The sequence below is a fragment of the Rhamphochromis longiceps genome, linkage group LG7 (assembly GCF_057381845.1).
Source record: "Rhamphochromis longiceps isolate RC_006_pf linkage group LG7, R_longiceps_female_GT1.1, whole genome shotgun sequence".
NCBI classification, from domain to species: Eukaryota; Metazoa; Chordata; class Actinopteri; order Cichliformes; family Cichlidae; genus Rhamphochromis; species Rhamphochromis longiceps.
In genome coordinates, this window is record NC_140563.1 from 63,686,540 (window position 1) to 63,700,899 (window position 14,360).

At 38.6% G+C, this 14,360-nt stretch overlaps 1 protein-coding gene across 1 annotated transcript in view; it reads left to right on the forward strand.

Annotated features, from left to right (window-relative positions):
• Nucleotides 1-14,360, forward strand: part of camk2b2 (calcium/calmodulin-dependent protein kinase (CaM kinase) II beta 2) — a 66,425-nt gene that overhangs the window by 26,943 nt on the left and 25,122 nt on the right. The window contains exons 7-12 of the mRNA XM_085414787.1: nucleotides 3,183-3,285; nucleotides 6,509-6,592; nucleotides 6,676-6,770; nucleotides 6,871-6,993; nucleotides 8,502-8,585; nucleotides 10,385-10,427. Of these exons, the coding sequence (XP_085270913.1) occupies nucleotides 3,183-3,285; nucleotides 6,509-6,592; nucleotides 6,676-6,770; nucleotides 6,871-6,993; nucleotides 8,502-8,585; nucleotides 10,385-10,427 (532 nt within the window). The remainder of the gene's footprint in view (nucleotides 1-3,182; nucleotides 3,286-6,508; nucleotides 6,593-6,675; nucleotides 6,771-6,870; nucleotides 6,994-8,501; nucleotides 8,586-10,384; nucleotides 10,428-14,360) is intronic.

Here is a 14,360-nt window from a genome sequence, read left to right on the forward strand (position 1 = left end):
TATTTCATTTAATAAATACTTAATAAATACCGATTGCAATGTTTTTTCAGCAATACTTATTTCATCATGGTATTAGTTAATGCTTTGATGCACTGCTCTCTTTATTTTCATCTCTCACTTTAATACAATGCATGATTGGATACAATGCTTGGGTAGCAACCATCAGATGTACACTACTTTTCGTAAAACATTGAAGAATTCTTTGAGTGCACTATATAGTCTGTACTCACTATATTTTAGACAGTACTACATTTTCATTGAACCAGTTAGTGGCCCCTTGCATCCTGTGATTCGTGACAGTGTCATCATGGAGAGAACACTCCCATCTTCAAAGAAATACTACATTATATACAACATCATTTTATGTTGATTTGCAGTGACCCTTTTCTTTAAGAGGACAGTATAAAACCCCCACACCACCCCCACTGTTGGAGTTAACAATGAATTGACTTTCATAGTCACTTAGATTGTTTTTTGTTTTTTTGCTGTCTAGACACAGAAATAGAAACAACGATAATTCTCAGCCTGAGCCTGCTCTAATCAGACTATGGTTGGATGCTTATTTCAGTACCAACATCACTGTACGGTGCATTTGTGTGGAATCCTCTGCATGTGTTCTGTTAGGATTTTATAAATTTTATGCAAATATCAAATGTGAATTTTTTTTTCCAGGTACAAACATGGAAACTACAGTTACCTACTGATTATTTTCTAAAGCAAATTTCTGATTTTTATTGGAAAATATGAGACAGCATGGTAACTTGTTTGATGATGAAGTTAATATCCTCATGTTTAGCAATTAATATTAATCACATTAACCATCTAACATCCTTTGGTACAATATTTGAGTCAGGAAAGTGGACAAGTGATATACAGAATAGATGATATGTTAAAATCTCACAAATTGAGTTTTTAAATCTGAATTTTATAAAGAATTTGGTGCACTTTTGGTAACATTTAGGAAAGGAAAACATTAAACACGTTTGCATTTTGACTTTAGTTTTTAATTTGACTTTTTTGCCCATTGAGTATACAACTGTATATAATATATACAGTTTTTGTGTTTGATACTGACATTTGCAGCTCTCTTTATCATGATTATGATATAGTGTCAAAAAGTACAAAAACATCATCTGTTCATTTTGACTAAGTAAAAAAGTACAACAATTAATTCCCCGATTAGTCTGAAGTTCAAATCTTGACTTAGAAAGTGTTTTGTTTTGTTTTGGGTTATTTTAAGTTGTCCAAATGAACTAGAACTAGAACATTTTATTAATAAAGTGTAGTAGTATTTCCTAAAATATCAAACAACTGAGTCTGTTCTTTGTGGAATGAAAAATACATTTGTCCAACAGTTGTGGAATATTTCTGAATAAGATTGATCTACTGGGCACAGTAAGTTAAAGCCTTTACTGTATGCACCTTCTGTGTTTTTAAATCAACCAGCAGAGGGTGACATGATGACTGTCCTTCAGCTGGATTACAGCATACAGCTGTTTCTATCACTGTGGTGAAATGATTGCTGCTTCTGTGACACAGATCTGTCACTCTTAGCATAAACTAGTCAGACAGCAAAGAGCTGTCATTCCTGTGTAGCTATTTGTCACATTTGCTTTTTACATCAGCGTCTGAGCAGCAAAGACACGACTATTGCAGACAGACAAGATGTGTTTGGTCGTCCTCAAGTAAACAAAGGCAAAAAAGGCTTATACACATTTTCCAGTCCCATCTGTGTGTCTCAACCTCAAAATGAGAGAGTACATTTTATTTGCTGGAAAATGTATGACTGTATCTCTGAATATGTCTGTAGCCATAACTATTTTTAGCGTTCTGATCTGAGTATAACTGGTCTGCCCCATTCTCCTGTTTTCTCTTTAAAGTTATGTATAGGAAAAGAAGTAAGAGAAGAAACTTGTTCCCAATGCCCCATTTTCCACAACCAGTTGACTACCCCCCCTCCCCCCAAATGCATTTATTGATTTTCTAAATGTTTGCATATACACACACAGCTGAGCATGATATCAGCAGAAGCAGGATACTACCTCAGGCCAACAGGACTCAAGTTGCGGACAGTGCAAAGGTGCCCCGAAGACTATCCAACATATAGTAGCAGGGTGCAAGATGCAAGCTTGGACAGAGTACACCGAGCGGCGCAACCAAGTAGCTCTATAGAAACATCTGCGCCACATGTGGACTAGAACTCCCCAAGTCACTAAAGGAGACACCATCAAAGATGGTTGAGAACAAATGGGGCTAAATTCTTGTGGGAGTTAGGAAGCTGCTGTCCAAGCAACCAGTCATAGTGGTGATTGACAGGGAACAGAGGACTGCAGTTGTGATAGATGTGTCAATCCCAGCAAATAGCAACATTATGAAAAAGTTCTGTATGAATGCCTCACACATGCTTATGCTGCATAGTCATAAACATCATCATCATCAGTCATCAGGTGCTCTGCTAGGATAATAAGCTGGCCAAAATATGAAATATAAGCCACTGACATCAAGACAAGAAAGCTCCTTACCATACGTGGAGGGTTCCATCCCAAGCCTAGTGCCACTGTACACTGAGGGGGAGGAAAGAGACTGATTAGTCAGTGTCAGAAGTACTATCCAAGATGAAACAACAAAGATCCATCAGTACATCAGGAAGATGTAGCAATGATGTAGCACTGAGCATGTGCTTAGGGAATACCCCAGGCAGCAGAAACTCAAGAAACAGGAAAAAAAGAACAGGGACCATCTTGGAAGGACTGGTCCTTCCAGTTGCTAAAAAATAAAATGTCACAGAAAGACTACTGCCATAAAATAAAATAAAATAAAATAAAATAAAATAAAATAAAATATCAGCCACAAAGAAACCAAATTAAAGCGCAATTTTTTTTTTAAAAACTTAAGCTTGTTGAATGTGATACTAAACTTTTATCTGGCTCAACTCTGCAAGATTACTGTTGAGATCTTTGCATAGTGATTATAGTACTTGTTGCGAGTGTGTAAGATAGGTTAGATGGAGTTACAAATGACTTAACATGAAATAAAAACATCCCTAGATTTTGCCACCCCTTCTGAAGTAATTTAAGAAAAGCCTTTCAGTAACAATGTCGTAACAACCTTGAGACATAAATTAATAAGGTCATAAAATGTAACACTAACATGACACGACTGTGCTTGTGTTACACCTTCAGCCAGAAAACCTGCTGCTGGCCAGCAAATGTAAGAACGCAGCAGTCAAGTTGGCTGATTTTGGACTGGCCATTGAAGTACAAGGAGACCAACAGGCTTGGTTTGGTAAGACACACACACACACACACACACACACACACACACACACACACACACACACACACACACACACACACACACACACACACACACACAGAAGTGTGCATGTGTCTGTAGGTGTTATTAAAAATAACACAATTAGAAAAGCATCTCCATTAATTTCAAAACATATGTACAATTAGAAAGAATGCTACAGACAAAGTTTCATGCTCAAAAAATTAAGGAGGCATTTAGAAGACAAAGATGATCTAATTCTAAATAAGAGATTATCTAAAAGATAAGACAACCCCCAAAACACAAAGGGTTATACAAGTTGAAGCCACAGATATTTGTCCTTCTTTGGGTTTTCTCATTGTTTTTTCAACACTTTTGACTAAGGTCAGTCTCAATAAAGGGAGTGCAGAATTATTAAGCAAGTTGTATTTTTGAGGAATAATTTTATTATTGAACAACAACCATGTTCTCAATGAACCCAAAAAACTCATTAATATCAAAGCTGAATGTTTTTGGAAGTAGTTTTTAGTTTTAGCTATTTTAGGGGGATATCTGTGTGTGCAGGTGACTATTACTGTGCATAATTATTAGGCAACTTAACAAAAAACAAATATATACCCATTTCAATTATTTATTTTCACCAGTGAAACCAATATAACATCTCCACATTCACAAATATACATTTCTGACATTCAAAAACAAAACAAAAACAAATCAGCGACCAATATAGCCACCTTTCTTTGCAAGGACACTCAAAAGCCTGCCATCCATGGATTCTGTCAGTGTTTTGATCTGTTCACCATCAACATTGCGTGCAGCAGCAACCACAGCCTCCCAGACACTGTTCAGAGAGGTGTACTGTTTTCCCTCCTTGTAAATCTCACATTTGATGATGGACCACAGGTTCTCAATGGGGTTCAGATCAGGTGAACAAGGAGGCCATGTCATTAGTTTTTCTTCTTTTATACCCTTTCTTGCCAGCCACGCTGTGGAGTACTTGGACGTGTGTGATGGAGCATTGTCCTGCATGAAAATCATGTTTTTCTTGAAGGATGCAGACTTCTTCCTGTACCACTGCTTGAAGAAGGTGTCTTCCAGAAACTGGCAGTAGGACTGGGAGTTGAGCTTGACTCCATCCTCAACCCGAAAAGGCCCCACAAGCTCATCTTTGATGATACCAGCCCAAACCAGTACTCCACCTCCACCTTGCTGGCGTCTGAGTCGGACTGGAGCTCTCTGCCCTTTACCAATCCAGCCACGGGCCCATCCATCTGGCCCATCAAGACTCACTCTCATTTCATCAGTCCATAAAACCTTAGAAAAACCAGTCTTGAGATATTTCTTGGCCCAGTCTTGACGTTTCAGCTTGTGTGTCTTGTTCAGTGGTGGTCGTCTTTCAGCCTTTCTTACCTTGGCCATGTCTCTGAGTATTGCACACCTTGTGCTTTTGGGCACTCCAGTGATGTTGCAGCTCTGAAATATGGCCAAACTGGTGGCAAGTGGCATCTTGGCAGCTGCACGCTTGACTTTTCTCAGTTCATGGGCAGTTATTTTGCGCCTTGGTTTTTCCACACGCTTCTTGCGACCCTGTTGACTATTTTGAATGAAACGCTTGATTGTTCGATGATCACGCTTCAGAAGCTTTGCAATTTTGAGACTGCTGCATCCCTCTGCAAGATATCTCACTATTTTTGACTTTTCTGAGCCTGTCAAGTCCTTCTTTTGACCCATTTTGCCAAAGGAAAGGATGTTGCCTAATAATTATGCACACCTGATATAGGGTGTTGATGTCATTAGACCACACCCCTTCTCATTACAGAGATGCACATCACCTAATATGCTTAATTGGTAGTAGGCTTTCGAGCCTATACAGCTTGGAGTAAGACAACATGCATGAACAGGATGGACAAAATACTCATTTGCCTAATAATTCTGCACTCCCTGTACTGATGCAACACTTGGACCCTACAGAGGTTGTACATGTAGTCGAACTCCTTCAGGATGGCACATCAATACATGCCATTGACAGAACGTTTGCTGTGTCTCCCATTCCAGTGGTAAGTGCATGAAGGAAATTCCAGAATTTCCAAGCAGTTACTCTAGGAAAGCTGGACAGGACCATAGAAGGTCCTTAAGTGGCATGCGTGTCCTTTGTGCTGGAAGAAACAGTATGGCCACTGCCAGAACCCTACAAAATGATCTCAAGCAAGCCACTGGTGTGAATGTCTCTGACCAAATAATCAGAAACAGACTTGTATTATTGTAGGATCTTTACCTTTTAATATAAAAACGGCTTGAGGCAGCTGTTTTGTTTTTGTTTTTTTTTAATTTGGCGCTATATAATATAATAATTTGATTTGAAGGTGACCTGAGGTGTCAGCATCCTCTAGTGAGCCCTATGATCACTGCCCAGTATTGTGGAGCCCAAATGGCATTCATCATAGAATATCCAAATTGGCAAGTTCACCACTGCCACCCTACGCTTTTCAGAGATGAGAGCAGATTCATCTTGAGCACATGACAGACGTGAAAGAAGCTATGGAGAATGTTATGCTGCCTGTAAGATCATTTAGCATGGCTGTTGTGTTGGTGTGTCAATTATGGTGTGGAAAAACATATCCATGGAGCGATACACAGTCCACTATAAGCTAGGCAATGCGACACTGACTGCCAGAAGATATTGGGATCCTTCAACCAATTGGCAGATCCTGTGCTGGTGCAGTGGGTCCTTGATTCCTCCTGATGAACAATAATGTCCAGCCTCCTGTTGACAGAGTATGCATGCAGTTCCTGTAGTACAAAGGAATTGATACCACTTGACTGGCCGTAACTTGGAGTTCAGCCCAGGGATAACGTTTCCCCTGACGTTCTGATTGGTAGACAACCCATTTGAACCACAGCTGCTCCACCACCTTTTAAAGGTATCACAAAAGACAAATCAAACTATAAAAGTTAAGCACCAAAATAAGAGGTTATCTAAAGCATAGGAGCAGAACCTTTTAACCCTCTCAGGCTCAAATTAAACTTTTTGTTGCTAATGCACAACCAAGTCCTGCAGTGGTACTTCTGAGTAAAAAAAACCTCATAAAATATGTATGTGGGGTAATCAGGTTGTTAGTTTTTAACTGTTGCAAATCTGCAACGCCTGCCTTGAGAGGGTTAAAATGCATTCTTTTCTGTACTTTCGCCAAGAAACAGGGCCTTCATTTGTGTTGCTTTTTGTTTTCGTGTGTAGGCTTTGCGGGTACTCCCGGCTACTTGTCTCCAGAAGTGCTGAGGAAAGAAGCATATGGTAAACCTGTAGACATCTGGGCATGTGGTAGGTGTTTTTTTTTCTATTTTCAGCACCACCTCTGCCAATTTTGTTCTTGGCACTCAAACAATGGCTGTTTATGTGTGTAGGTGTGATCCTCTACATCCTTTTGGTTGGGTACCCTCCGTTCTGGGACGAGGACCAACACAAACTCTACCAACAGATCAAAGCTGGAGCATATGATGTTAGTCAGCTTCTCATCTCTGTTTCTCTTTAAGTTAAATAAGATGTGGTACATATTTTTATTGTATATGTGGGCATGCTTAGGTGTGCGTTTGGTTTAGTTTCCCTCCCCAGAGTGGGACACAGTGACTCCCGAGGCTAAAAATCTGATCAACCAGATGCTTACTATTAATCCAGCCAAGAGAATCACTGCCCAGGAGGCTCTGAAGCACCCATGGGTCTGTGTAAGTAGCATATACACATCCAGCATCCTATTAAAACTGACAGGAAACAATATTTCACAGCTCCTGATTTGACTATCAAGCAATTTGTAATTTGCAAATCCTCTCTCAGCAACTATGAGAACATGTGCTTAAAACTGCCAAATATGACATGTGCAAATATGTGCTGACATGTCAGCTTATCTTGAATATGGTTTTTTCCATAGACAGGCAAAAGTTCAACCTATTAACCTTCAGCAACCAAGAACTGAGTTCCACATGATAAGTTAAATTCCTGCAGAAATCTCTAGACTCTCCAAAGAAGTCTAGAAAATTACAATTGTGTTTAAAATAGAGTAAATTGACATCTTAAACAGTGTGTTAGTGTGTATAATAAAAATACATTGAAATGTTCAATTTGTTTGGCAATAAATCACAGCTTGATGCTCTGTAAATAAATGCCATCTTACAAGGGCCTTTGATTAATGTAACAATTCAAGAGACTCTGGATTCTGAACTAAAAACACAAGCTTGAGCCCAATGGAACACTTTTCTTCCAGGAAAAGTACTTTTTGATAAACGTGTTTTTTGATACACGATTCAGAAGGAAAATACAGTTAAATGAATTAAATGACTTGTTTTGACTGTAATAAAATAATCAGAAAAACAGTTGCTATCTAAATGAGCATGTTTTGTTGGTAATTTTTTGGGGTATAAAAATGTCAGTTTAATTCAATGAATTCAGTACTTTTCAGTTTAAAACTAGTTTATGTCAAATGTATTATTTGATCAATTTAATTATTTTACAAAGTTAATTTTTACTTCTGTTTTGTTTTTATGACAGATAATAATATGATTTTTATGCATTAGGATTTAATATATCTAATTAGAATGTACATTTCATACATAACCATTAGACTGAACACTAGTTACAGTCATACGTCCATCTGTAACACTTGTCTTTCATTGGAAAAGAAAAATATTCCTTTAGGCAATTGTATTCACTGGAGTTTTAAGTGAACTTTTGCCAGTTTATGCAATAAAACTTTGGCACAATATCTTTAAAAATATGATCATAGCAACAAGAAAAAAAAGTTACATTTACAGTATTTTCCATTTATAATTTGTAAAACAATATTTTTCTTGACTGTCTTCATCAGTTTAAGTCATAAACCCAGTACCTGTGATGTTTGCAGGAATAGTTAGTAAGAATGACTAATGTAAAATTTGAGAGAAATTGGCCCAAAAACCCAACAAAATCACTAGCTAAGTCAAAGATCTAAATCCTTAACATAACAACATATCATTATCTCTGTAAGGAAACAGAATGTATTGTGCGGATACTGTAAAGCCAAGTTGAATCTCTTTATCCTGAAGTTTTGCTGAAATTGTGTTACCTAAGGGGCCTCAGAATTAACACATTTCACCAATGCAGAATCTCACTGGCAGCTCCTGCCCACATAAACCTATCACTGTCACAGCTGCTCTTGTAACATTTTATTTTCAGCATCTCTTTCTCTGTCTCCCCACAGCAACGCTCAACGGTGGCCTCAATGATGCACAGACAGGAGACCGTCGAGTGCCTGAAGAAATTTAATGCCAGGAGGAAACTCAAGGTGTGAAAATATTTGATGGTTCAAAAAAAAGTTGTATCTCTGATTTCAGGAGAAAGGAGGAAACCCTTACTCTAGCTTAATGTCTACCAGTTTTGAACTGATTTCAGATTTTTTAAAAGGAGCTACAGTAGCTATAAAAACAATTTGCCCTTCCCTGCTGTAGTCTTCCTTTTTAAACACAGCTTAAGAAGTTTGTAGTGCAGTAAAATGATAAGGGAGGCATGGGGGATGCTTACTGTTATCACACAGACATTATGTAGGAGTAGGTAATGGATAATAGGTATTGATTTTTAAATAACTGGACATTAATAACTTGAGCTTATTATATAATAGTATACTATAGGATATTTGTTAATAGGCCGCTCAGTCTATTTCTCTTGGCAAAACTTAGGGTCAACAAAAAAAGGCAAATATGAAATTTAAACGTGAGCTCAGTGGTCAAACGCGACATATTATTTGGAAACTGTTGCGTGATATTTAGACTCAACATGTACCAGTATCTTTTCCTAAATGTTTCCAATATAGACAAAGGCAGTTCAATTCGGAGATATCATTAGAAACAATTGAACATGATTTATTGATATACAGAATACAATTATGTTATTTGGAGATTAGACTCTGATGAGTCACTGAATGACTTGGGTAAGGCGGAGATGTGGAGGGTGTGGGTTGCTAGAAGGCACCTGGAAGGGCAAATGATGGATGAGCAGTGAGATTTAAAGTACGCGGAGTGGAGGCTGCTTGGCCTGAAGACTAGATCACAAATGTCGCAATAAGCTTGACAGTGTGGGAGTGATGTAAGGCTTCGATTAGCCACCAAACACAATGCTATCCTTTTTGTCTTCCTTGGTGAACTTTATGTTTCTATCCACTAAGTTGAAGAGAGCAGTGAAGGATTGTAATTCTTGGATTTAGATTTTGACCCAGGTGTCATCAGTTTATGTGTACCAGTGGCTAGGTGCTGTCCTGGTGCTTTCCACTTCCTCCATGGAAAGGCTGGCTAAAATATGTGGTGGTAAAGCAGTCTAACAGTGTGCAAATCTGATCTGGGGTGAAGCTTGTTCTGTTTTCCAAGGAGCTGTCTTGTTGTAGTTGTTTTCTGAGAGTTTCCACTGCCTCAATTGTAGGTATGCAAGTGAAGAGAGAGACCGCATCTGGATCAAGTTTTTGGTCCTTGTTGGTGAAGTCAGTGGAGTTTTCGATGTGATTGGGGGTGTTCCAACAACGGGTGCTAGCATGGTGGATAGGTGTTTGGAAATGTTGTAGGTGGCTGAGTTTATACTGATAACACTGGGTCTGAGTGAGACCCCTTCTTTGTGGATCTTTGGAACTCTTTAAATACAGGGTATAACTTCCCCTCGGTGTAGCCGATGGTAAGTAGGACAGTCAATAACTTCATCCTTTTCCAGTTCTTGTAAGCAACTCATGACGTTCTTTTTGTATTTGCTTGTGGGGTCTCGTTTTAAGGCTTCATAGGTATTGGTATAGTGTCAGCGTACTAATTTTCGTGTGATAATCCATTGTGTTTTGAACAACAGTGCACCTGCCCTTGTAGCCTGGTAACATGGTGATGTTATGGTCTTTGCTCAGAGATTTTCTTCTTTTCTTGTATTGTGAGGTTAGACAGGGGAACATTTGCACTGGAGAGTGTGAAACCTTCATCCTGATTTGCTCTGCTTCTGTTTGTGTTAATTTATTAATCCTTAACATACAGGTTAAAAGTTAATTCACGACACCAGCATATTAAATAGGTTTCAGGGTGGATTCTTATAATGCTTTTCTGTGTTCGTCCTCATCAGGGTGCCATTCTTACTACCATGCTTGTCTCCAGGAACTTCTCTGGTGAGTGTTGCTCTTTAAAAAGACAGAGGTGATGAGGAGAGGTGACAAAAATTTACATCTACACACACACAGACACACACAAAACACACATTAACACATAACAGGCTCATGGGAGATGCTATGGTAGAGATTTGTCTTATTTAAAAGCTCACCCAACATAGCTGTACTTATATTGTGTCAGTGTCACATATAACTAAATCTTGTTTATTTGTCACTTTGTTCTTTTATGATAAATGACAAAAGCTAAGTCACTGAAATCCATAAAGAGGCTAATAGTAGTGTTAAGAAAATGAAATGAACACTGACTGGCCTGACCCGATTTGCTTGACTAGCAAATCTAGAGAAAGCCAAATATTTTTTGCAACATGTTTTGTATTTGTTGTGTATCAGATTTCCATTAAAATGAAAGGATTACTGGCTAAAAACTATAATTCTTTTTTTTAACCAATCACATTTTGACTTACAGTTGGTAGGACTAGAACCATTTAACAAATTTAACATCGTAAGCCCTCCTGTATATTAAAAAAAAACTATAAAACTAAGAACAACTGATATACCAATATTTATTTTTACATTTTCCCCAAACATACAAAATTAGAACTCTTAACACAATAGTTTATTTCTAGTGCTACAAAGTGCATTTTCTGGAGCTCATCAAATTGCAAGCAAATTAATTACTAACAGTGTTCATCAACCTGCACAAGTAGGTCGATGAATCCTGTTGAATACTTTCAACACCTGAAAAAAAGTCTCAGCAGTGAACTTTGGTGTTTTTGTATTTTTCTTGCTTTCTATCAGGTAACATTTTTTTAGCTTTAGTTCTAATGAACAGACAGCAACCTAAGGTAAGGTAAAAATGATTTATTTCAAATCAGACTATATAAAAACATGGTGGAGGTAATGTGGACATGCTTTAAACACCTATTCTTCCCACCCCTTAATCTGTGGCTGTAAATACTTTCCTGATGACTCTATGGTATCAATAGCTACAGCCACCCCACAATAGCAGTGGGGTGGCTGTAGCTCAGGAGGTAGAGCAGGTCACCTACTGATCGGAAGGTTGGAGGTGCGATCCCAGGCTCCTCCAGTCTGCATGCCAAGTATCCTTGGGCAAGATACTAACCCCAAGATGCATCCATCGGAGTATGAATGTGTGTGAGTGTAGTTAGAAAGCCCTCAGTATAGAGGTAGTGCTAGTGAGAATGGGTGTGACTGGGTGAATGTGGCGTGTTGTATAGAGCGCTTTGAGTACTCCGGGAGAGTAGAAAAGCGCTATATAAGAATCAGTCCATTTAGCTACATTTAAATCTTATTGAATTCACTACAATGCTTATTTTCTTAATTATATCACCATTAGAGTTAAAAAGAAGGATAAAACAGTTTTTTTACCATGCAATTGACAAGTGACTAGTCTGTGAGCAAGCAGTGTCCTTCTGTTTCTCTGTCAGATAACCGTATTGAATGTCACATCCAGTTGCATAAGACCAAGATAGCTCAGCTTGAGGCTTTGCAGTAGCACTTCACTAACCAATGGGTAATGTCACAATGTCATGGTTCATCTGGCATGACAACATCATATGGGTTTGTAGACTCTTTGAGTTATATTTGTACCAGTTATCCCTATAGTGTTGTGGACTGGCTCTTCATTTAAAGGATCAAAGCTTCTGATTCCAAAGGATATTGACCAACATGTAATGCCAGACTACCGAGCCGGAGTTGAGAAAATTCACCTGGTTCTAACTGATAACCTCTGGATGTCGATCCTGCTATCTACTGATGAAATACTTTGAGTAGCCCTGCAGGTCAATTATGAGATTCTGCCTGTTAACAGCAGCTCTTCACTATGGTCCATGCACATGGCAAATTTAACCAGGTTATTCTTTAGTGGCCAGGAAAAGAACTGGCAAAAGTTTAATCAAATAGTAACAGTCACTTGATGAATTCACCAGACTTTTATCCTAATTTAACTAACCTATTCTATGCTAATGCTGATTTCTTGTACAAGTGTTGAGAGGAATGAGAGTAAGGAGAAGGGGTATGCACTGATCAGGAAAGAGATCCGCTCTATCCTGTGCCCAGTAAAGTTCAAATGGGGAAGCTGTGACTCAGTACAAAGGCCTCCATCTCATTTGAGACTATAATCCAACATGACAAAAATGAGTAGAAAAAAAAAGAGCCAAAAATTTGAATTCCGGTTCCTAAGTTCACAATGGTTGGGCAACGGTTATCTTCTGGTGCTTCCTGTTGACATTTCCAAAGTCCTTTCCTGGGGCACCAGATACTCAAAACAAGAATCACTAGTAGAATAAGCTGTTTACATACAGTTCTTATGAAATGGGGAGACATAATTATTTTTATAATAGCCTGCAAATATGTTCATTTATCTTGTAAAGTTGGACATTATAACATGGAAGTCTGTGGGGATTGGCTCACTTTTGAAGTCAGCCTCAAGTGGCCATATGAAGCAATGCAATTTCTCCAGTCTGTAGACAGATTCGTGGCTGGCATAAGTACCATAACATCCTGCAGTAACACAACATCCCCTCTTGTTTATGGATAGAACGAACATCATTTTTTTCAGTAGCACCATGAGCACCATGAGTAAAGTCACACCAAGACGCCCCGTGGGAGCTGTGTGAACAATAACAAGGATAATGGAGGGCTGTATCAGATGATCTGACTTCCACAATGCCTGACCGACAGTCAAGTGAGATTATGATAAATTAGAGCACAGATTGAAGGAAAAACAGCCAACAAGTGATCAGCAATTGGGAATTTCTTCAAGGTTGTTGCTTAAACTCAGGGGATGATCTCATGAAGCTAGTTGAAGACTGAAGAATATTCAAAGCTGTTCTTGAAACAGATTTGGCATTAAAATACAATATCACCCATATATAAAGTCGTTTTGGTTATGCTTTCTTTCTACACAAACCCATACGTGTTATTTTTTAGTTTTGATCCATTCACATAGTAGTATTACAGTTTTTTCTGAATGCTTAAACCCTAACTGTGATTCCTGTAGCACAATCTCTAAAACTATTCAGACTTATAGCAAAACCACTCACTGAGTTTGCAAAACTAAAAGCACAAAAACTGCTTTGCACTCAGTTTGCAATTTTGTAACACACACTTTGCAAAACTGTAGGCACAATTCACTGCACAACACTCAATTACCAAATTTCCAACACACTCCTAGCAAAAGTATACACATGTATGGCTATCATTAACACTAATTTGCCAACTGTCTGGCACACTTTCACATGTGAAAACTTTTTTAGATAATTAGTTCACTTTGCAATCAGCCTAAGCACTACAATACAGGTAAGCTGTGTGTGCGGAGTACAATGGAGCGAGCAGAAAGAGTGAGAAGTAGAGGAGGTCGAGGAAGAGGACGTGGAGGTGAAGAAGTAGGATGAAGAGGACGACAAGGAGGAGCAAGAGGAAGATGAGGAGGGGGGAGAGGAAGATGAGGAGGGGGGAGAGGAAGGGTAGGAAGAGTAAGAAATAGAATTGCTGATGACATCAGAGCTACAATAGTGGACCATGTAATCAACCGTGGAATGACCCTGAGGGTAGCTGGCCAATGGGTCCAGCCTAACTCGAGCCGCTACACTGTAGCAAGTACCATAAGGACATCTTGAAATGAGAATCGGTTAGTACAGTCACTTCGCACAAAGATTTGTAGCACTGCCATATGCCAATGAGAAACACACCAATACCATTGATGTAAAAATACTGAAATTGTTACTTTACAGAATTGCTAGATGACCAGATGCTGGGGGCAGAGGAAGCATGTTCACTGCAGACCAAGTAACCCATATAGTCATTATGGCGATTGCAAATAATCTTATACTTGGAAATAAACACTTGTGTTTGTTTTGATGTGTTTGAATAAACACCAGTACTTGAAGTTTGGATCCCTCTATGCTTATG